Here is a 25,765-nt window from a genome sequence, read left to right on the forward strand (position 1 = left end):
AATATCCAAAATGTGAACTGTAGTCCAAATTGAAGAGTCGAATTTGGTAAAAATATATAGTAAAAATGTTCAGTTTTGCTAATAATTTGTAAATATGCAAAAATATCAAATGTAGTCCAAATTGAAGAGTCAAATTTTCTAAAAATATACAATACAAATCTTCAATTTTGCTAATAATTTGGAAATACGCAAAAATGTCAACTGCAGTCTGAATTGAAGAATCATATTTTGTAAAAATATATAATAAAAATCTTCAATTTTGCTAATAATCTGTCCACGTCTGTAAGATGCCTTTATCTGGGATTTCTCTCTGGATGAATACTGTAAACAATCTCATTGTCTACTGTACTGTACTGTTAAATATAGTGTTGGATATGTATGAGAAATTTTAATGTACTGTATACAGTACATTACTAACGATTTTCTAAATAGCGGACACTTCTCAATAACGGACATTTAATTTTTCCCCAGCAGTATCCCCTATTGGGAAGTTTCACTGTATTGTGTTACCCAGTTTCGTGTTTCAGGCGCAACAAACTGGTCAACTACTTCTCACTGATGCTGCGGCAACGCTTGAGGCCCGGGGACGAGGAGGGGGACCCTGAGGACCCAGAAGAAGGGAAGACCAAGAAGTCCTCAGGCTCCAGCAAGAAGGGTCAGTACTGCCAGAAACACAAGCACCAGAGACCCGATTCACAATGCTCACAAATATTTGTGCTGACAGTATTTGTTAGTTTAAGAACACTTGTTATGTTTCAGAACTGAAGATTTCTGACATGGATGAATGGATAGATTCTGATGATGACGACGATGAGTCAGATTCAGATGAAGAGAAGAAAGATAAAGAAGACAAAGAAGAAAAGGATAAGAAAAAGAAGAAGAAGAAAGGTTTGCAGTTTGTAATTATTGTTCATTTGTGTATTTAATTTGTGTCTTCATTTTGTATTTTTTATTGAATCAGTGACAATGCCAATTATGTTTTACCATGCCACATGTTAGGTTTAGTATATAAATACCAGTAACAGAAACAAATTTGTCTATGTTTGTCGAATGTGTATTTATTTCGTGTTATAATTTCCAAAATTGTTCATTGTGTTATTTACCAGATACATGGTGATGAAGCCATTCGCCATCTTGCACTCCAATATTTTTTCTAGGAGGTTTCCTGAAGAGTTGGACATCTGGTCTTCATTGTTAGGCTTCAGATTTTTCAGGTGTACAGCCTAAAATTGCCTTTGCTTCTGTTAGAATGTCTGTCCATCCTTTGTGTTTTGTTTTTTCCTTTCTACTGACTTCTGTTTGCCATGGCGACAGACTTTCATGTTATTCTTGTAACAATTTCTTCCATGTGCCTTTTTTATGTCAATGAAATATTTTTTACTTTTTTTGATATAGGCTATCTCTGTAGGTTCAAGGTTAACAAAACCTGTTGTTGTTGTTATCTAATGCTGGGCTTTGGCAACGAAGCCATTAGAATTCTTGCTCTCCAATATTTCTCTGTGGTGGATCCATCAGGTAGAACTTCACAGGTTTGTAGATGATCTTCAGTCATTTCTTCTTCTTTGTTGCATAGAGGGCAATTTGGATTTGTGTAAATTTCTATTTTATTCAAGTGTTTGGCCAAATAATCGTGTTCTGTAAGCAGTCTGAATTTTGCAACTGCAGATTTACGTGGGATTTCTGGAATAATTTCTGGCTTTTTTTTATTAAAATGCTCCATTTTTTATCTTTGGCTTTGGTACATAGTGCTTGGTTTTGCTTTATTTTATATTTATTTTTAATTAGTCTTTTGATGGATGTAAAAGGTAGGCTTGTATTTGTATTCTGAATTAAGTTGGATCCTTTTTTGGCATACTGGGGGTTTACGTGAGTGGGTGATGTAACCACCATTACAAACAAAAAATTGGTGCACACTTAAAAAACTGTTACACTTATGCTAATTAACCTAACCTAACTTAACTTAACCTAATGGTTAACAAAACCTAAATACATATAAAATTGTACACATTTCGAGGGCTTTCTTATTCCAAAGCTTATGAATCCATTTTGATGTGATGGGTTCTTTTGATCCCCTAACGGATCATGATTAAATACACAACTGATCAATTTGTCAGTATCCATGATAATTAATTTAATATGCGAAAATAATCATAACTCCATTTATACTCTGATATATTGATAACCAAGGGTCATTATACAGATTAATATGATCTTAATCAGAGATCATTTGAACAATCAGAGTAAAGAAAATGAAATTTTTTTTTGTGTGTCACTTTTATTGTGTATTGTCGCTTTTATCTTTACTCCAATATGCACACCACAAAGACAATGCATGCTTCAATTCTCTCTGCTTCTTTTATCATTTATTGTCGCTCAACATGTACATACCCTTAGATATATCTGTACCTCAGAGGTAATGTATTGTTTAGTCAACCATCCGAAGACAGGTCTGAACCTCACAAGTGATACCCAACAAGGCACAATTTATGAGGCACTTGGGTAGGATGGCCAGTTCCTTCTCCCCCTAGGTAATGTATGTTAAGTCAAAATTTGTCGATTTTTAGATTATAGCACTATTGAATTGCTTAGAGTGAGATCAGAAGGTTACTCTGGTAAGTCCTGGGATGACTGATTTCGGATTTAATGAATTTTTTCAAAAGCAAATGAAGATATTTTAGGGATATACTATGATAAGTCCCACATAACTCTGCTTACTTCAATGTACTTATACTTTTGAAGGTATGCTATGGTTCGACTATACCAAAAATAAAAGGAATATACTTTACCAGGAATAACAGAAAACAAACTTGGAATTTGTTATTTTGCCTGTATCCTAAAGTTGATAAAATGGACATCATATAATATCTCTGAGGTACAGATATAGAAACAAGCACCAGAAGACCCCATTTAGAATTGAACAAAGGGTATGAGTGCATATACAGGTTGAAAGGGGTATAACTGTATTAGTTTTAAGAGCAGGATCTTTAGGTGTAAGTAACCAAAAGTTAAATGTCATTTTGGTATTTCAATAACAGTTTAGCCGAAAAAAAAAATTGTATCTGAAGTTTGACTCCCATTTATGATAAAACTATTGAGTATTGAGACGTATGAGTGGAAAGATGTCAATGTGAAGAACAAGCTGGAAAAAAATTTTCCTTTTTCATTTCTTCGAAAAATGCTTCGTTTGTGTAATAATGTACAAAATTAACAGATTAAATTTCCATCACATTGTAAATGCGTTTTTAATCAGTTAATTTTGTGCGTTACTATACAAATGAAATTCCCATAGGGAAAGAAATTTTCTCATGAAATTTCGGCCAGTGTATGGGACCGGTACCCACCCAGCATTGTGGTGCACTTGGGGAGCTATGATAGGTAGCAAAATCTAGTTACGCAAACCAGCTATAATGGCTGAGGGGATCATCGTGCTAACCACACGATACCTCCATTCTGGTTGGATGATCGCCCACCTCTGCTTTGGCATGTGGACGTGAGGTTAGCAGCTAGCTGATTGGTCTTGGCCCTTCATGGGCTGGTAGCACCATGGATTTACTTTTACACAAATGAAACGTTTTTCGAAGAAATGACAAAGATTTTTTTTTTTTTGGCTTGTTCTTCACATTGATATCTTACTGCTCATACGTCTCAATACCCAATAGTTTTACCATAAGTGAGATTCAAACTTCAGACACAAATTATTTTTTCAGCTAAACCGTTATTTAAATACCAAAATTACGTTTTACTTTTTGATTACTTACAACCTAAAGATTCTGTTCTTAAAATGAATGTGATTATACTCCCTTTCAACCAGTATATCAACACGGAAACATAATAAAGTCGCGGCTGCAGAAGTACATCACGTTGATTGTGAATAAACTCACAGTTTCCTGTCTCAACTTCCCTGGCACAGCATAAGAAATAGTGCATTACATGCTAAGTATTTGGCCTGTGTGTAAGTGTGATGTACAATTTTGCAGCTACAAAAATAAAACTGCAGAAAAAATAGTGACATGTAATTAGCTTTATGCTTCATCAATTTAAATTGTTTTTTTTTTTTTCCTCCCTTGGTTGAACTTCGATGTTCAGAGGAGGAAGCAAAGAAGAAAAAGAAGAAGAGAGACTCTGATGACGAGGCCTTTGAGGAGAGTGATGATGGCGATGAAGAAGGTCGTGAACTTGACTACATCTCGGATTCTTCGGACAGGTGAGCAGTATCACATCTTCCTCGTCACTGATGTCCAGAATAGGCAGCAAACATTGCGAGGTCACTTTTGTACCTTCCTTGCTGTACTGATATGTTTGTGTTCCAGTTCAATTTATTTTCTTTACGTCAGTTAATTTATGAGTTTTATTTTATTTATTTAATATCAAGTGGGGTTAGTGCGACACTGGAATGACCACTTTGACTAATGACGAGGGCTAGGATTTTGATGACCTATAAATAATGAAAAAATGTCCTAAAAACAATGCATTTATGACCTAAAAATCTTTCAAAAATGCTCTTAAAATGCCCTAAAAATTGATCTTACATATATTAATATTAATATTTAGACTAGTAATTAAATTAAATTCTAGTACCAACATTGAAGTTTATTTAATTTTACATAATTTTTCTAAGTAGTACACTTTAATTAATTATTTTATCTGATGTAGTTCCATATAATCCACCACAAGGCCACTCCTATCTGGAACTAGCAGGTATAGAGGAAGGGGTGGTTGGACTGATCCATTAAATGGGGGTGTATTACGTTAAAATGACAGTTTTTGTGTAGAAAAACAATTAAAATAATATACGTAATAATGGGTATTAATGAACAAAATATGTAGAGAAAATATCAAAGGAAATAAATAATATTTTACATTAATAATGGGGATTTATGGCCAAAATTAAATGAAAATACCCCAAATATGACCGAATAAAACAAAAAATGCTCTTATGAGTTGTAAGAGGCAAAAATGCAAAAAAATGCCCTAACAAATATGTTTTAAAACACTCAGTTTATCACATAACATATAAATACTAAAGCAGCTATGTTTCTGGCTTACTAGAAAAAAGATGCAATTTCATCAAAATCCTAGCCCTACTTATGACAAGGAAAATAAGTGATGAGTACCAACCAGGGATTACACTTGAGTGGGGGGCAGGCCTGATTTGTAGGTAATTTTTTTAGGGGGAGGAGAACACAAAATATTCACAAAACTTTTTTTTTTTTTTTTACTTGAAAGAAGAATTCTGTTCAATTGCATATAACTGAAATAGTACCATATTTTCATGAATGCTCCACGCCCTCGAATAAACCACGTACCCCACTTTTGAAAGGACAAAAAAAAATTCAACAAATGTGGTCACAGGAAATTAAAACAAATTGAAAATAATTAAACATAAATACAGTTCATTTAACAATAAATAAATTTTACCTCTGTGCACTCACTGCACACATGTCCGACCGAAGTAGCCTACTTCTTAGGGGTTGCAGTTTTTACAATTTAGGACTATATGGATTTTAATACAGGCTGCATTCATTTGTTGATTAAATAGTGGAACGAAATGTGCCATCGGGGGGGGGGGGGAGACAGACATTATGAGAATATTACTTTAAAATACATTGTTAAGATTTCACGAATGAAACAGAGTATTGCTGGAATGCATTTAAAACCTTGAATTATGCTTCTTTCGCCTATCAGTTTACTTTATTTCGCGATTCAAAAATGCTTTTCTTTACGTTGTTGGAAGAATATAAAGAATGGTGCAAAAAATTTGCAAAATGACAACAATTCACTTTGTCACTTCTCACGTATCTGTAATAATATTCTGTATCTTTGTGTAATATAGATCTATCTACTGTTACGTGTTGCACCATAGACAGTATCAAAAACTACAAATATTATAGATATATTAATTTGTCCTACAGAATTTATCTGTAATATTGACACTTAATATTTTAGGAGAAAAATGCGCTCCAGCGCCAGGGATCGAACCTGGGTCCTTGGTTCTTTGTACCAAGCACTCTGACCACTGAGCTACGCCGAATTCAATCCACAGCACTGGATCGAACTTTCCTCCTTCAATGTTTTCTCCTAAAATATAAAAAAAAAAAAATAAAAACTACAAATTTATCTGTAGTTTTCGCACATTGCTTCCAGAGAGGAACGTTTGATCTGCGATCAAAATGAAAGTTCCCACTGTGGAGAAGGAGAAAGACATGTTATGTTGATATAACTTGTGTTTGATATTCAATGCTCATTTTTTTTATATGAACCTCAAATTCAGCGTTTCAGAGCCTGAGCAGGTGGCAAACAAAGAACTGAAAGGTGTAGCAGAAGAAGATGCGTTGAGGAAACTGCTGTCCTCCGGTGAAGAGGATGAGGAGGAGCAAGAGGTACCCAGCCTAATTCTCTGTTATTTCCAAATAATGGAATATATCTGGAGGCAGCTTATGTTAGCTCTGATCACTTCAGTATCCATGGAGATCTTGTGCCTATATGCTTGACATTAAAAGAAATAGTTAATTATATTAATAATATTCGTTGTGAAGTTGCCCTGTGCCCTAGATTTATGGTGCCAAACATCCATAGATCATATCCCAGACAGTCTTTCCTCAGCCATTCTTTTATAAGAGACACCTCATACTAAAAAAAATGAAATTTACTTCGTCTGAAAATAAAATACTGAAGTGTAATAAAATATCTGAATATTTTATAGCTTAATGTATTCACAGAATATTTGTGAAGTGAAGAAGCATTACTTTTCAGCGTAAAATGAAGTAAAAACATGTTTTACGTGTTAAATTGTCACATCTGATAGAAATCCATGTTACATCCATTATGGAAGATAACCAGGGGTGTAGTCATATCAGGGTAGGCCAGGGTGCCGCCCCGGTACTTTTTTCTGCAACCTGGGAGCGCCCTGCTTTTTTATTTTTGCTTTTAAAACAATAATTGCCTTACTTGCTTCTTACTCAACTTTGTATTTTATGAGTATAGATTAGTAATGTGTATAATAACAGTGGTGTTACTAATTAATAGTAGTAGTAGTAGTAATAATAATAATAATAATAATAATAATAATAATAATATATTTTCATGATGCACCCTGGTACTATTTTATTTACAACTGCACCTCTGAAGGTAACATTATTTTTTTCATTTTAATAAATAATCATGGAACTTACCAATACCGATAGTTAATGTCATCGTTTAGGTACCAGTATAATTAAAAAAAAAATAATAATTCATAGAATTTACTCTGTCACACGTTAAAAGTGTTAAAATTGTTAAAAAGGTATTTACCTTCGACAGATGGCCTGTTTCGACGCTATTTGTCGTCGTTTTCAGTGTCTCCTGAACCACTGCTGATTTTGGCTCTGCGATGTGCAGTTGTCGATGGTAGGGGTGGGGGTGTGTTGCTCCTATGGTGGGGGTTGGCTGTCTGTATGCCATGACGTACCATGACGTCAAACAATGTGTGCGTATTGAACTGTAGTTGCGTATTAAGTATGTATTGTGGGTGTGCTATTGTATTCTTATATATTTCGTATTGTTCTAGGATATTTAACTGTGAACTTTTTGGTGTGATGTGTAAAATTTCCATATCTGTTTCTATATTATTGTAGTCATGATTATTGTCGATAATGTGATCTGCATGATTTGATGTAATGTAAGGTTTGGTTATAGCTTTAATATGTTCGTTGTATCTTGTATGAAAGGATCTTCCTGTCTGTCCTATGTAAAAATGTGGGCAACTATTGCATTTTAATTTGTAAACTCCAGTTGAATTATATATATCTGAATGTCCAGTGTGGTTATTCAAATATTTCTGTGTTGTATTATTCGTTTTGTATGCAATCTTGTATTTTAGTTTTCTGAATGAAGTTGCAATTTTCTGGGTATTGGTATTGTGATATGTTAATGTTATGTATTTATTCTCGCGTGCTGTTTGTGTTGGTTTGGTCTGTTTTTGTTTTGCCTTTTTTATTAGTGTGCCTATTATGTTAGGGTTGTATCCATTGTCTTGTGCTATATATTTTATTGTGTTTAATTCTTCAGTGTAGTTGTCATTGTTCATTGGTATATTAATTAATCTGTGTGTCATTGTACGGAAAGCCAAAATCAGCAGTGGGTGGTTCAGGAGACACTGAAGATGACAAATAGCGTCGAAACGGGCCGTCTGTCGAAGGTAAATACCTTTTTAACAATTTTAACACTTTTAACGTGTGACAGAGTAAATTCTATGTTTTTAACAAAGTGTTAACGAGAACTTTAATCAATGAATAAAAAATAATTATTTAAGAGAATTAACTAATATTTAAGCTAATGTAAAATCAAATGTTGAGAAGGTGACATTTTTGTCTCATCCGTTGCAATGAAAAAAATTGCGGATAAAATTAAAATCTTCTGAGCAATAATGATGAAAATTCACATGAGTCTAAGAAAGACTGCAAGATGAGGAGGTGAGAATGGAACATAAAAACAAAAACCATGTACGGTTTTTTTTTAATTTTATTAACTTCTATAACTGTGTAATGTCACATCCATTACAAAGGAATGGCTGTTCTTTTTTTTATTTTTTATTTTAGTAGGCTATTTTACGACACTTTATCAACATCTTAGGTTATTCAGCATCTGAATGAGATGAAGGTGATAATGCCAGTGAAATGAGTCCGGGATCCAACACCGAAAGTTACCCAGCATTTGCTCTTATTGGGTTGAGGAAAAAACCTCAACCAAGTAAGTTGCCCAGACCGGGAATCGAACCCGGGCCACCTGATTTCGCGGCTAGACGTGCTAACCATTACTCCACAGGTGTGAACTGGCTGTTCTTTTAGCATACAAAGCCGACATCATAGATAGAGATTGTATTTTCAGTGCATGCAAATAAATATGTTAAATAATTATAAATAATCGAGTTATCAATATTTTAGAAATAGATTCCTTTCTAAATCACCGTATATTTTTGACATGGCATGGAACGACATTTAAAATCTGTAATATTAAACTCTTGCTTAATAAATTTCTTTTGTAAATCACATATTCATTGTATATGAGGTCTCGCCTACCTCACTGAATATTACACGACTACTATGAAGTAGCCAATGTGTATTATCACCATTTAATTGAGAAAGTCATTTAAATATGCGCTCCTGCACGTGTGACTTAGTCTAAAGTGCAGGTAGTAAGGCAGTAAAACATTACAACGAGAGGAGTTCGGCCGGCACCGTGGATCGTGTCCCGGCATAGCTCAGTTGGAAAGAGCACTCAGCGCGTAGAGCTGAGAGGTCCCAGGTTCGATTCCCGGTGCCGGAACGAATTTTTCTCGAATTAAATGGTGATAATTCTCTTGTAAAGTTATGTACAGTGTTGCGAATAATTATCGACTGCAGTGGTAATATGGTGGTAGGATGTCGAACAGTTGCTTGCTTCCTGGACTGGACGCGTGTTCCGATGTTGAGGTGTCAATAGTGAACATGTCCTCGGTTTGTTTCAGGAGAAGGAAGACGGAGAGAAGGACAGTGAGGCGGAGGACAAGAATGGGAAGGCCGATGCAGAGAAGGCTGGGACAGGACAGAACAGCAAGGACAAGGACACTTCAAAGAAGACACCGGGAGGCAGTGCGGGACCTGGCACTAGCAGTGGGAGCTCCAGCAAGAAGAAGAAAAAAAAGAAGAAGAAGGAGCATGCTGCAGGGACCAGCAACTCTGGCAATGCGAAGAAGAGTAGCAAGAAAGATGATGGGCATGGTAAACAGATGATTCATATCTTGCTTTATCAATGATTGGGCACCTGGTCAACATGCGGTATTTATTTTCATTCTTTAAATAGGCTCTCCATCATCATCATCATCATCAATAACATGATGACATAGGCCTTGTGTATAGCTTGTTTCATCTCCAAGATTATGTGAAAGATTGGTTTTTCCAGCTTTTCATTGGTCATCCAGTCTTCTACCTGTTGTTGTTTTCAAATAGCTAGAGTTTGGTTTCACACCGTTAGTCCTCGTGCTTCCCAGTAGAGTCCTAATAGATCTTTTCGGTCCTTTTTCCCTGGGTTGAGCCATCTGCAGTGTAACAGATGTAGGGTTACCAGATTATGTTCATGAAATGTAGGACATCACAGGATAATGTAGCAAAATTGAAGAGTTGTTGTTGTTGTTATCTAATGCCGGGCTTTGGCAACGAAGCCATTAGCGTTCTTGCTCTCCAATATTTCTCTGTGGTGGATCCATCAGGTAGAACTTCACAGGCAAAATTGAACATGAAAATGTGTAAAATACATCTAAAAATATGTGTCATACACAGTAAAATAGGGGTTTTCCAAGGGGAATTGGACGTTATCGCATGCAAAGTAATGGTAAGAATAGCCTATCTTCAAGCAGTCATAAATGTAGTACTATATATCACAGCTCTTTTATTTTTTTAGTGATATATGTATATACATTAAGCTTTAAAATGAAAGAAGAATGGTTAATCTAGTGTAAATCTTACCCTTAAATTAATTTTTTAATTTAAACAAATTTTTTATATAAATTCACTACATGCCTGTGATTAGGTACACTCTATTCACTTATCCTAGCACACATTGAATTAAAATTTTGGCCACTTACTGCTAACAGATACTAAAACATACCCTACTAAAATTATTAAAATATCTGTAATATTAGGCCTATGGGCATAGGGCTTATACTAATCTTCGTCAATTTTTTTTTTAATTTATTGATGATGATGATTGCTATAAGCCCTATACTCATAATATTACAGATACATGAATAATTTTAGTAGGGTATGTTTTAGTATCTATTAGCAGTAAGTGGTCAAATTTTCAATTCAATATGTGCTATAATAAGTGAATAGAGTGTACCTAATCACAGACATGTAGTGAATTTATAAAAAAAATTGTGCTTAATTAAAAAAATTAATTTAAGGATAAAGATTTACTCTAGAGTCACCATTCTTTTTCACTTTAAAGCTTAATATGTATACACACATAGCTAACAAAAATGAAAGACCTCTGATAAATAGTATTATATTTATGACTGTTTGAAGATAGGCTAGTTTTACCATTATTTTGCATGCGATAATGACCAACTCCCCTTAAAAGAGGGTTTACATAAAATGGGAAGGAAAGACTAAAATATAACTAGTACTAACATGTGTGTTATATACCAAACATTATAATCATTTAATTAGGCGTATAATTATTATTTACAGTATATTTTATTATAATATTTTCTGACTCTTCAAATGGTGAGGCAGTAATGTTTTTCCGTTTGGCTGAACCCGAACAACACTGGAACTCAGCATTGAAAATTTCTTCTTTCTTCTTCATTCTTCCCCATAATGAAGTAATAGGCAAACCAAGCTTTTTTACCAAATGTGATAATGTTATTTGAGGATTAGCCTCAACATCCCTTATTATTTTCACTTTCTGTCTGACTGTTAATTTCTTCCATTTAGTCACCATTATAACGGTGCATAAACAACATAAACCAACAAAAAAAACTAGGAAATGGACTCCACACAACTCGCAAGAACAAAGCAAACCGCTCTGTGGTTACAAAAGTAATATTTAAACAAAGAACATAAATTCTAAAGACGAAAAGCAGTATTTCTGACAATCGGTTTTTGAAAGTAGTCAATGTCTGACAGACCTTTACACTATGAACACTAAAATACGCTATTTTCACTATTACACTTTCATAAAGAATGAAGGCTTACGTTGATCAAACATCATTTACACTGTTGTACACAATTTACAAAATAACTAGGCTATAGTATTGTGACAGAGCTGGGATACGATCTCACGACCGGCAGAAGGATTACAAGGTTGGCCGTGGTTCGGCGCAAGTGCGCGCGCATCTGCTTCCTGTGGCATGTGCTGTGGCATAGAGAGGAGGGAGGAGAGGAGAGGGAGCGACCGCGGCAGAGAGGGGAGATATCCAGATTATTCGAGAATGCCATCCTGACTTCCGTGGAAATCTCTAGCATCGTAGAAATTTCTCGTAACTATGGTTTAGTTATAAATACAACACACGAGTGGACTTGAGTTAGTAGTGTTGTTATAGTCAGTGGACAGCAAGCCAGCCAGTCTTGTGTAGCAGTGAAGCCAGCTTCGAGACCGAAGTTCGACTTGAGTTGTGTCCGTAACTGTGGAGCCAGAAGTCCTGAGTTTGAGTGCAGTGGACCGCAGTTGGGGGACCTGAGTTCGAAGTTCAGCGGATTGTCTCGGAAGGTCTGTGGTTCGAGATACTGTGAACTCGAGTGACTGAGCTAGAAGAGCTAGCCAAGGCAAACGAACTGAGAACTGACAGTTCTGTTTTGTAAATAGTGCTTTGTGAACATTAGTTAAGATTAACAGTTCATTGTTGTTCTCAATAATCCAAATAAATTGTCATTGTCGTCTGTGGAGTGCAATAACGAATACTATGATGAGTGCAAATCCCATTGTTGACGGAAGTACAATTAATTGTAGAAAGTGATAATTATTGTTGCTTTGAATGAAAGTTACATTGTTGAGTTGGAATGAATTTACAGTATTATGAAATAAAACACCTTGCATTACAATACACACCACTGTACACAATAGTGTAAATAATGTTTGATCATTGTAGGCCTACATTCTTTATTATAGTGTTAATAGTAAAAATAGTGTGTTCTAGTGTACAGAGTGTAAATAATTTTAATTGTAAATATTAGTGTAATCGTTAAAGTGGTCCATGTTTTGTTCTGCCCCATTTGACAAAACAACAGTTGTGTGAACCATCAGTCAAGTAGTCGTACTTCGCTTGCTAGATGTATGTGTGTCATCCACTTAAAAACTCTTGCAATACTTAATCTTGTACGGTCCCTAGCTACAACCACATTTGCAGGCAGTTGTTGAAAACAATTTCACCTCACATCATGTACAGACCAGCATACACTTTTCCTGCAGCTAGTATTTGATAACATCGATTTTTTTTATTAAACTCTGTGAACGGCTATGAATGGGAATGTTTTTCATGTGTTTCAGATTCTTCCAGTGCGTTAAGCTCAGACAGTTCTGATTCCGACAATGATTCCAAAAAGAAACAGTTGAAGGATGTTAAAGGCTTGAAGGAAACGAACAGGTATGCATATGACTTCCACTCCCTCCTAGTGGCACGACCCTTAACTCTGTCCTTATTCTCCCTGACTCTTTGAGCGGACTCATAGATGTCACTACTGTCAAGAAGTGTAAACCACTTAATCAGAAACTGTCCAGAGTGTATCACAGGCAGTATGTCTGCATTGCACTTGATGGTGATGAAGAATTATTGGGATGCCAAGGGAACTGGAGTACTTGGAGAGAATCCTTGTGTTGCCTGGACCACAGGCTTGCACAACACAAGTTATAAGTCGGGGATACACCATGAATCGAACGTGGGTCCACAGGATTATAAATACAGTGCTTTAGCCACTAGACCACCAACGTGGCTATCTTCCCTCCCCCAAAAAAAATAATTTATTTATTCATAGTGTTGTACTTAAGGGCAGGTCTTTCACTGCAAATCCAGCATTCTCCAGTCTTTCCTATTTTCTGCATTCCTCTTAGTCTCTGCATAATATGATCCATATATTTTAATGTCGTCTGTCATCTGATATCATCTTCTGCCCCGAACTCTTCTCCCGTTCACCATTCCTTCCAGTGCATCCTTCAATAGGCAGTTTCTTCTCAGCCAGTGACCCAGCCAATTCCTTTTCCTCTTCCTGATCAGTTTCAGCATCATTCTTTCTTCATCCACTCTTTCCAACACAGCTTCATTTCTTATTCTGTCTGTCCATTTCACACGCTCCATCCTTCTCCATATCCACATTTCAAATGCTTCTAGTCGCTTCTCTTCACTTCGTCGTAATGTCCATGTTTCTGGCCCATACAATACACTTCACTAGTCTCTTCCTTAGTTCTTTTTCCAGAGGTCCACAGAAGATGCTCCTTTTTCTATTAAAAGCTTCCTTGGCCATTGCTGTCCTCCTTTTTTGTTAATATTAGTAATTTTTGTATTACAGATATTTGAGAATCGACTAGCTTCATAGTATAGTGGTCAGGGTGTCTGGCCACAGTTCATGAGATTCCGGGTTCGATTCCTGGTTAGAGCACAGATATTGTTCTTGTATTCGTCCACTTTCTGGAATCAGTTTAAGCCTAGATTTGAGCTCACTGCTACATTGGCTTACAAAGGAAATCATCTGAGGAAAAGGTAAATGTGTACATTCATTCATACTTTTCTGTCCAAGGGCACGACCTTCACTGCAAATTCAGCATTCTCCAGTCTTTCCTATTTTCTGCCTTAGTCTCCGCATAATATGATCCATATATCTTAATGTCGTGTATCATCTGATATCTTCTTCTGTCCTGAACTTTTCTCCTGTTCACCATTCCTTCCAGTGCATCCTTCAGTAGGCAGTTTCTTCTCAGCCAGTGACCCAGCCAATTCCTTTTCCTCTTCCTGATCAGTTTCAGCATCATTCTTTCTTCACCCACTCTTTCCAACACAGCTTCGTTTCTTGTTCTATCTGTCCACTTCACACGCTCCATTCTTCTCCATATTCACATTTCAAATACTTCTAGTCGTTTCTCTTCACTTCGTCGTAATGTCCACGTTCCTACCCCATACAATGCCACACTCCACACAAAGCACTTCACTAGTCTCTTCCTTAGTTCTTTCTCCAGAGGTCCGCAGAAGATGCTCCTTTGTCTATTAAAAGCTTCCTTTGCCATTGCTATCCTCCTTTTGACTTCCTGGCAGCAGCTCATGTTACTGCTTATAGTACACCCCAAGTATTTGAAGCTGTCCACTTGCTCTACTGCCTCATTTAGAATTCGCATGTTTACCTTCTTTACTTTTCTTCCTATGATCATTTTCTTTGTTTTGTTGGCATTTATCTTCATCCCATACTGCTCACAGCTGTCATTTAGCTCCAGTAGCATATCTCTTAGTATCATCTTCTCTTCTGCTATATCGCCATATCATCAGCAAATGTTATGCACTTTATTCTTCTTCCTCCTACTATCACTCCCCCCATGTTCTGAAAACAGTTCATTTAAATCCTCCAAGTAGATGCTGAACAGGGTAGGTGATAAAGGGCATCCTTGTCGTACTCCTCTCCCTATTTCACTTCCTTCTGAATTTCTTCTCCTGTCCTGACTTTGACTCGTTTCATATAAAGGTTACTGAACAGTCTCCTCTCTTTCCAATCCACACCAATTTTCTTCAGGATTCCCATCAGTTTATTCCAGTCCACTCTGTCAAACGTCTTTTCTAGGTCCACAAATGCTGCATACTTACTTACAAATGGCTTTTAAGGAACCCACAGGTTCATTGCCGCCCTCACATAAGCCCGCCATCGGTCACTATCCTGTGCAAGATTAATCCAGTCTCCATCATCATATCCCATCTCCCTTAAATCCATTTTAATATTATCCTCCCATCTACGTCTCGGCCTCCCCAAACGTCTTTTTCCCTCCGGCCTCCCAACTAACACTCTATATGCATTTCTGGATTCGCCCATACATGCTACATGCCTTGCCCATCTCAAACATCTGGATTTAATCTTACAAATGCTACATACACTCTTTATTTATTCTTCTCTAGGTATCTTTCGTCGATTGTTCGTAGCAGTCCAATTGCATCTCTCGTACCTTTTCCCTTCCTGAAGCCAAACTGCTCTTTCTCCAAAAAAAAAAATAATAAATATACCTAATTTAGTAATAAGTATAAACAGTCAACTGTAAAAAATCTAATCTGATTATTACTTGTGAGTTAATGAGTCATAAATTTAAGCATGGAAATATCTGACCTACTCATAAGAAAGGAAAGTTATCTCTCATAAGCAACTATTTTCACCTGTGTATATGTGCTTATGATTATATATATTCATGTATGAGACCTCGCCATCCTCATTGAATAATCAACACCACCTATATGTAGTCAACATGTAGATACCTATTATTGGAGAAAAATTCATTCCGGCACTGGGATGCGAACCCAGGACCTCTCAGCTTTGCGCTCTTTCCATCTGAACTATGCTGGAACAAATTTTTCTCCAATGATAGATATCTACTTATGAATAGTTGTTTTTGGTATAGCGGTGCTAGTTCCCGGTCTGCCACCCCGACAAAGGATGGCTTGGATGGTGGCAAGCGGAAGCTGTCTTCGACACCGGAGCCTGGGATGTCCAACGCAGCCAGCAGCAAGAGGGCTCGGCTGGACAACTTCTCGTCTGCCACGCTGTCCCCATACTATAATACTGGCAATGCAGGCAATAGGTAGGCAATTTATATCCACCTGAATTGTTAGCATCTATTTTCATCAAAATTGGCATCATTTTTCTCAAAATAATTAGCATCTACTTTTTCCAAATTAGCATCTATTTTTTTCCAAATGAAACTTTGTGATTCTACCCACTGTCGTCAACATATCACTGTACAAACTCGCTAATTTTTCAACAAAAAGTAGCTAAATCTCTCCAAAGTCTGTTAAAAAATCGCCAGAAATGTCTCTAAAATTAATAATAGATATCACTAAATGAAAATAAGAAAAACATACATATGGGGAGAAAAATATCATTTCCTCATCGTCACCCTCTTCTGCAGAGTCTGGTTGTATTGTTGACGGCTGTGATGTTGAGGTGGAAGGTGTGGGTACAGGTAATTGTGAATACACTGGACTTGATCCAATCATTGACACGACACTTTCTGGCAAATTGTAAGAGTGGAAATTTTCACCCAAGCGTTTGACCACAATTTTTTCTTTTGGTGAAATCTAACACTTTTATAAATCTTATATATTAAAATATATTAAAACCAGCAAAAACTACAGTCTGATTTGCTTCACACGAACTGTTGGCACAAAATTCCAAAACTCAATTCCCTTGGGTCGGTTCGGAGTGGAAAATCTCCACGTTGCGAGGAAGAACCAAGAATTAGCTGGAGCTCACGACTCGTCACGTGTCAATCAAAGTTGCCACCGTTTATCGGTATTGGAGCAGTAGCATTGAGAGAGAGACCTAACCCGTGAGAATCATTGAATCAGCATCTTTCACCCTGATCACTGATCACAAAGTCGACCTGGTTGGCAAATTGGTATAGCGCTGGCCTTCTATGCCCAAGGTTGCGGGTTCGATCCCGGGCCAGGTCGATGACATTTAAGTGTGCTTAAATGCGACAGGCTCATGTCAGTAGATTTACTGGCATGTAAAAGAACTCCTGCGGGACAAAATTCCGGCACATCTGGCGACGCTGATATAACCTCTGCAGTTGAGAGCGTCATTAAATAAAACATAACGACAACTGATCACAAATATATGAGATCAGGGCTTTCATGTATGAATCCTTAGACTACTCAGTCTTGCACCCATGCCTCTTCTGAAACTAAAAAGTGCATGACTTCAATTGAATGTTTTAACTTAAAAGAAAGGAAAAAGTGTAAGAATATGAAAATCAGCAGAAAACTCGCTAATCATATTTTACAAAATTTGTTGCCAAGACTGATTCAAAATTCCCTAGATGTAGTGACTTATCGCTAAATATGGCAACACTGATTCTACCTCTCATTTTTCTAAAGATAACACGGTGCACAGTTCAGCATTTTCCTCCTTCAAATTGCATCGTCTGTCTGAAACAACAGCACCATACTGTGATAAAACACGTCCACTGTCAACATTGTGTCCATGATACTTGCAAACAACCTTAATGCTTTATTCTCAGACCCGAGTAGAAATTAAGTACAGTGAAACCTCTCCTTATGGACACCTCCAAGATACAGACAGATTTTTATGCCCCAATTGAAATAATGTAGAAATAGTAATAAATTTAACTCTCATTTACGGACACTCTTAAGACATGGACAAGGACAGCTGTTTCACAGTCCTAAAGCTTGCATTACCTCCTGACTGTGGACAGAACTTGGATTTCAAGACCTAATGTGTTACAAAAATGGAAAATTTAGTACAGAAATTCCTTAACATGAAAGTAGACAATAAGAGTCTTGTAGGCTACCACTAGCCCAGCTGGCTACCCTTTGTTAGCTGGAAGCGGGTGGATAAACAAAGTCATAAAATTTAACCTGTCTGATGGGTCCAAGGTTTCCGCGATTGAGAAATTGTATTCGACACATGATGGGGTTAGTAGGATTATTCTCTTCACTGCAATCAGTTGTTCTGTTTCGAGAGACATGGCACCTGAATGTAAAGGTTAAGTTGAAAACTGTAAATTACAGTACTGCATAACTGTAGACCTAGAATAAAATTGCATGGCACAGTACTTTATTTGGGCAAATCGTAAAACAGCGAATGCTAAGCTCCGCCCATGACCCCTTTCCACTTTTCCCCTACAAACTCACCACACACTCTAGCGGGAAAGAGTGGAAATAGGGGTTTTGGGTGGGTGTGACATCTAGTGAAGGAAAGTGGAACAAAAAGAGTGAATGTGGCATCTACAAAGCAAAAGAGGAACTTCGTCCTCTTTCTCTTTCTCCAGCCTCTCCTTCTCTGTTCCTTGCTTCCTGTCTCTCTCTTTTTTTTTTTCTTATGACTTCGCAGGGGTTAGTATTCGATCCGAGTATCTTCCTAACGAAATGCATGTACGCTTTTTGGTCACACTTTAGACCTCTCGGCTACTGAGGCGAGTTGGTGGTAGAAGGGAAAATGAATCTTATGTTCAAGGGAAGTGCCATAACGTATTGCAGGGAATGGTACGGGGGACAATGACTGAATAGCGTGGGTAGAAAGTGGCGGGCTTGTGAATGTAGGTTGGTAGGGGTTGACTGCGGGGGTGGCATAAGTGTTAATGTGCGCTGGTGGAGTTTCATTGTGTCCGTGTCCAGCTTCATGTACAGACGGAACCACGTGTAGTGATGAGCCGTACCGAAGACGTGTACTTCTTCCTCAAATTGTTCAGGGAGAATTTGAAGAGCAAACGAGGCTCTGGTGACAATTGTGTTACTTCGAGGACAGTGCAAAGTTAACAGGTGAGTGTTGTTTAATGGAAAAAACCACATGGTTGTGTAATGCGCCCTAATTTGATTCTTTTGTGTATTAGTACGTGTTATGAAATACATGCGAGGTGGTAGGCAGTGATCCACCGGAGCAGGGCAGATAGTAGAGAGAGAGAGAGAGCAGGCTAGCGAGGTGCCGAGCGGTGAGAGTGGGGATAACTTCCCCTAGTGGTGTTCGCTGTTTCACGATTTATCCCTTTATTTTCCTTTTTTGGTCTTATCTACTGTAGTTCAAAGTTGCAAAGAATTTACTGTAATACAGTACACTGTATTTAGAATTAAACTACAGTAATACATTTCATTTAAAGCATGAAGGGATACTTAATGGATATTATAAATTCGACTCTCCCAAGTACTAACAGTCCAAACCTGTGGAGTAATGGTCAGCGCGTCTGGCTGTGAAACCAGGTGGCCTGGGTTCGAATCTTGGTCGGGGCAAGTTACCTGGTTGAGGTTTTTTCCGGGGTTTTCCGTCAACCCAATACGAGCAAATGCTGGGTTACTTTCGGTGCTGGACCCCGGACTCATTTCACCGGCATTATCACCTTCATATCATTCAGACGCTAAATAACCTAGATGTTGATACAGCGTCGTAAAATAACCCAATAAAAAAAAAAGTACTAACATTGTAACTCAATTTTTTATGGTTTTGAGTTGTCCTAGTTAATATGGTCTTAAATTGTTTCTTTTTCTCCCAGTACTATCATTGTAACTCTAAACCTCCCCAATTGTATGTAAAATCTTATTGTTACTCTTCATATTTGTATACACTAATTTACACGATCATTTTAAAACTTCATTTTCATCTCCTGAAAAATGTAAGAAAATGTTAGTACTTGGGAGGATCGAATTTACTGTTAGATTGGGGAGCCTCCCTCCCAATAAAGAACACCTCCCAGATGCGGACGTCCCTTTGATGTCCGTAAATGAGAGGTTTCATTGTATCTACAGTCTATTTATCGGGAAATGCTGCACATGAAATAAAATAATTTTGTTACTAGTCTGTCTGTTCAACTGTCCCTCTGTTCACAGTGACTCTGGCATCACAGAGGATGCCGTGCGGCGCTACCTGATGAGGAAGCCAATGACTACGACAGAACTGCTGCAGAAGTTCAAGTCCAAGAAGACGGGGCTGACGTCAGACCAGCTGGTCAACATCATGACGCAGATACTGAAGAGGATCAACCCCGTGAAGCAGACCATAAAGGGGAAGATGTATCTCTCCATCAAGGCCTGATGCCGGAAGTGTATCTGTTGGTTTTTACTGTCCTTGCGTCTCTCAAATTAAAGACCTTGTTATTTCCTTAGTTTTATTCTATTTTTCTATCTAATCTGTTTCAGGGTCTTCCACTGTGTACGGTTCCCACCTTAAACGGGGTGCACGTGAAATGACATCCATTTTTACCTCCTTTTTTTAGTCTCTGATACCTCGAGGTCGATACGACCTTATATCTGTTTGAACGATTCCTCTTTTGGATATCCTTCTGACATTATACATTTGGCTTTGTGTTTTGATATTATCTTACAGTTTGACTTAAGACTTCTTGCTGTTACCAATATCATTGATATTAAGGAGTTAGGTACAGCTTACAGTAGTAATTTTGGAAATATTCAACATTTTTTTTCCTCCATTACTGTATCTTGTACAATAATGAAAATTAGTATGTATAAAACACTGTCCTGCTATATGAAAAAAGTATTTATGCTCGACCATGCCGAAATGTAGTAATTATACACCTGGTAGTAGCCCTTTAATGCACCTCATTAAAGTACACCTATTCATTATAGTTCAGTTGTTCAGCCAATGAGAAATCACCATTGTACCATTATAAAAGCATAAGTATCAATTATTCTCGGATAGGCAATCGAAAGACAACTAGTGAAAAGTCACAGAGGCTGGAAATCCAATACTGTCGCAGAAGGTTATGTTCTGTTACTATAATAATTAGCGTTAATTGTAAATAATATTCAAATAAATTCAATTTGTCATCTCGTTTTTCAATTCTAAATCAATTTCCAGGTTATAACAAGACTAATGCTCATGTTATTCTCTAGATTATATCAAGGTCAATGACATTCGTTCCTCGGAAAAAATCAATACTTTCGCGTCTGCGCACATCTCATAATTCAGGTCAGTTCCCCTCCTCACTTACATAACCATAACATAAATACTTATGAATAATTTCAAGTTAGAAATATGGTCGAGCATAAAAAGTCGTATGAAACTTGCCTATAATGGTAATTAAGTCGTTCGTATGAAAATTATGAAACTCGCTTGCGCTCGTTTCATAAACAAACATACTCGCGTCTTAATTACTACCATTATAGGCTCGTTGCATAATGTACTATTTTACGATTTTTTAAAAAATTGCAACCTCATTCAATAAATTAAATTACAACACCGCATACAGAACAAATAACTCTCTACAAAAATATCTCAACACACAAACAAATAAATACAACCACATAGGCGTATACAAACTCAAATGTAACACCTACAACAACTTCTACATAGGACAGACAGGCAGATCGTTTCAAACACGTTACAAAGAACACATCACAGCTATAACAAAATTACAAAACACCTCCACATATGCAGAACACATCACAAATGCCAACCACACCTACAGAGACATCAACACAGACATGGAAATACTGCACATCCAACCAAAAAGCCAGAAACTCAACACACTAGAACAATATGAAATATACAGACACACGAAAACACACCCCAACGAAATTCTCAACACACAACTCAACTTCAAAGCACACACACTCTTTGACTCTACACTATACCACACGAACGCACCCTCACAGGAAACAGAACAAGAGGCACCAAGACCAAGAACGACCAGTTCTGAAGATGACCCATAAATAGGTCGAAACATGTAAACAAGGTATATTGAAGTTTAACACAGGAAAGTCTTATCATACATATTCCTAAAAAAAATTATTTATTTTTATTTTATTTATTTATTTATTTATTTTTTTTTTCAAAATTCAGTGCAGTGATGAAGCGTTTCCCACATAACTAAAAAACTATCCAACATTCTGTGATAAAATATTTTGTGTGTATTTATGCATGTCATATCTACAATATGATGCAAGATCACTTCTCTACCTTTGATAGATTGTCTGATAAAAAAATTTATTAAAAAAAAGATGAAATATCAGTATTTCCTTCTAACACAAAAAAAAAAAAAACATTCATTAAGGAATGTAGTTGAAAGAGCATGATATTGTAAACATGAGTTTCAGCAATAAAATAAAAGGGAGAGAACATGAGAAAGTTAACAAGTTTATGAGTTATGAGGGAAACGCTTCATCACTGCACAGTAAACTGACACCATTATGAAATTTGAAAAAAAAAAAAAAAAAATGTATATATATATATATATATATATATAAAATTCTTTTTTAATCGTAAAAATATTTTTTTCATATAGCAGGAGGACAGTGTTTTACACATACTAATTTTCATTATTGTACAGGATACAGTCATGGAGGAAAGAAATGTTGAATATTTCCAAAAATTTTACTGCTGTAAGCTGTACCTAACCCCTTAAGGTAACTGTGTGTTTGGTACAGTATCATTAAATAATGGATTAAAAATCAGAGATTAAAACCACAATAACAAGTATTTATGTAATAAGTGGTACCAGCTGCAAGACGTCCTGAAGCACAACAGAGATTTGCATGGCTGTGAAGATTGAATTACCTTAAGAGTAACAAAGAGGAAAGAAATCACTGCAGTTCAAGCTAAGGCCCACAAAGACTTATTTCGCTGAAGGAAGAATGTATATAATAATTGATAATTGGGAAAGATTTTTTATAATAAATATATTGTTTCAATTATATACAAAAATTACTTTGTTTCAACTACACCACCATTGTGTGATTTTTAAATTTAGAATAAAGGCCTATTAAATTTTTTTTACTGAAAATTATATATACTGGTATTCATTGTGATTGTGCTTCACAACTGAATAAATTTTCTCGTATACCAGGTGAGTAAAATGTGTGAAACACTGTTTCTAACTTTACTATTTTTAATTTAATAAAGAAAGTATATACATAAGTTACAGGGGTTGTAAAAAGGAATATCTATAACATGTTTTATGCTCGACGATGCTGAAATGTAGTAATTATACACCTGGTAGCAGACCTTTAATGCATGTCATTAAAGTACACCTACTCATTAAAGGTCAGGTCTTTCAGCCAATGACGACTCAGGTTACAACTGTTCAGCCAATGACAGGTCAGCTTTCTGCCGTTATAAAACCGCAAGTATCGATTATTTTCGGATATCCAATCGAAAGAGAAATAGCGAAAAGTCATGGAGGCTGGAAATCCAATACTGTCATAGAAGGTTATGTTCTGTTACTATAATAATTAGCGTTAATTGTAAATAATATTCAAATAAATTCAATTTGTCATCTCGTTTTTTTCAATATCTAATTTAATTTCAATGTTATCTCTGTAGGTTTTTATGGCCTAGCAAGGTCAATGTGAACATCTGTTCCGTGGAAAAAATCAATACTTTCGCGTCTGCGCACATCTCACAACATACGGGACATTGGTCAAGGTCAGATACAAAGAAAATTAATAATATCAAGTTAGAAATAACCTACGCCCTAGAGGAAAAAGAGAAGTGGGCAGACCTCTCAAGAGATGGAATGAGACGTAATCATCATTGACGTAGTGTGTGTAAACAAACAGGCTTGTGCCTATAGAAAAGAAGAAGAAGAAGAAGAAAGTTAGAAATATGGTCGAGCATAAAAAGTTGTATGAAACTCGCCTATAATGGTAATTAAGAAGCTCGTATGAAAATTATGAAACTTGCTTGCGCTCGTTTCATAAATATCCATACTCGCTTCTTAATTACCTTCATTATAGGCTCGTTGCATAATGTACTATTAAAAAATCATGTTTTTCATTTATAAAGGATATGTCAATAAGTCTGTTTTTTTATGGTATTATGTACTTATTTTTTCATTTTTTCTGTTCTTCAGATCTCAGAACGTACAAATCAATTTTTTTTTACCATTTGTAAATTATTATTTTGCAAAAAAATATGCTACTACAGTGATCTAGTGGCTAGAGCACTGAACTTGTATTCCTGTGACTCAGGTTCCATCCCTGGTATACCCCGAACTTGTAACTTGCGTTAGGCAAGCTTGTAGTCCAGGTACCACAGTCGCTCCAGTTCCCATATGGCATCCCAACAAATCTGCATCATCATCTCATCACAGAACAAACTGTTCAGGAATGCCCACTTCATTCATTCATTTATTTTATTCCATAGATCTTACATGAGCAATGAAGCTTTCAGATGTGGAACAAGTCAAAATTTTACAATATTACAATTACAATTTTTACAAGTAATTTTCTTCAATTTTTACAATTTTGTGCAATTTTTTACAATATTTTAGCGAGATGTAGTGAGATGAGGTGAGTTCCGAGGATTCGCCAAAATATTACCCGGCATTTGCCTTTTGGTTGGGGAAAACCTCGGAAAAACCCAACCAGGTAATCAAATCTGAATGTTTTTTTTTTTATCCAATGCCACCAGGTTGTCTTTTCGACATTTCTGGTCTTCTCTCCTGGCCGTGGCTTAGTTGTAACCCACTTCTGAGGTTGGGGCGCCTGGAAGGTGGAGTTACATTACCCCGATGATGTGATAGGATGATTATGATAATGTGGTGCCAGGAGAGGTCTTAAATCTAAACTTAAGCTAAATTCCAGACCATGGACGAACACAGGAATAATCCCCTCAAATCTGAATGTAGTCTCCTGAATATCAGCCGCAGCTTGTCTCATCGAGATCTGAACATGCTCTCAAATTCCTGGCATAGTTTTTATTGTCTATCAACCTTGTACAATCCGTTGATAGGAAATTCCTTATTATCTACTGAAAGTGAATATACCAGTGACTTTAAGTGGCCTGACAGAAAAAAGTGCAGTGGATTGTTTGGCCATCTTCATGATTTGTATGCTGGGTAACTTTCGGTGCTGGACCCAGGACTCATTTCACCGGCATTATCACCTTCATCTCATTCAGACGCTAAATATCCTAAGATGTTGATAAAGCGTCGTAAAGTAACCTACGAAAAAAAAAAATTCATGATTTGTACATACTGCTTTGAGACTTTTTTATCATATTTTAAGCTTGTTTTCTTCCAAAACAACGCCAGTCCTTTTCTAAAAGTTTGTGTTATTGTGCATGTCACTTGAAAACTAGTCCATTCCTTTCATAAAAATGGACTTAACGTGTTTTGGGATCACACACTTCATTCTTTTTTTCTATATTTATGAGAAATACATGCCTGAAGTTTGCCTACTTTCTTCTGTATGTCCTGTATAATTTTGAAGACATGAAATGCAAATAATTACTTCATGAATAAAGATATTCTATTAAAAAATTCCAGTCTGGGCAGATATTGTTCAAAGATATAAGACCAGGACTTCCTAGGTATAGATCAAATCTTAAAGAGTACGTTATTAAAGAAACTAGCAGAGCTAGTGAGGAAAGGTTCCAGCTTGGGGTGACATAGAAGTAGGAGTAAAATATTTGCTGCAAAGGGGTGTAAAGTAGGTGACTTTGGCATCCATGCAATCACTGTTATTAAACTTGTCTCCCAACAATTGGAGAGAAATGACAGCTTCAGCTCTCCTTATACTGTGAGTTAAATTTTTTTAAAACTTGTAAGAATTTTGAGCAATATTAAAAAATTCAGGTGGGACATCTGTCTTGAAGGT

The 25,765-nt window shown here is 36.5% G+C and overlaps 1 protein-coding gene across 2 annotated transcripts in view; it reads left to right on the top strand.

Annotated features, from left to right (window-relative positions):
• Window positions 1-20,313, top strand: part of TfIIFalpha (transcription factor IIFalpha) — a 31,422-nt gene extending 11,109 nt beyond the window's left edge. For both annotated transcript variants that reach the window (XM_069844448.1, XM_069844440.1), the window contains exons 6-13: window positions 528-655; window positions 760-888; window positions 4,087-4,204; window positions 6,272-6,380; window positions 9,485-9,737; window positions 13,003-13,099; window positions 16,099-16,278; window positions 20,039-20,313. In XM_069844448.1, the coding sequence (XP_069700549.1) occupies window positions 528-655; window positions 760-888; window positions 4,087-4,204; window positions 6,272-6,380; window positions 9,485-9,737; window positions 13,003-13,099; window positions 16,099-16,278; window positions 20,039-20,243 (1,219 nt within the window). In that variant the 3' untranslated portion in view covers window positions 20,244-20,313. The remainder of the gene's footprint in view (window positions 1-527; window positions 656-759; window positions 889-4,086; window positions 4,205-6,271; window positions 6,381-9,484; window positions 9,738-13,002; window positions 13,100-16,098; window positions 16,279-20,038) is intronic.
• Window positions 20,314-25,765: the final 5,452 nt, after the last annotated feature.

The sequence above is a fragment of the Periplaneta americana genome, chromosome 2 (genome assembly GCF_040183065.1).
Source record: "Periplaneta americana isolate PAMFEO1 chromosome 2, P.americana_PAMFEO1_priV1, whole genome shotgun sequence".
Classification (NCBI taxonomy): domain Eukaryota; kingdom Metazoa; phylum Arthropoda; class Insecta; order Blattodea; family Blattidae; genus Periplaneta; species Periplaneta americana.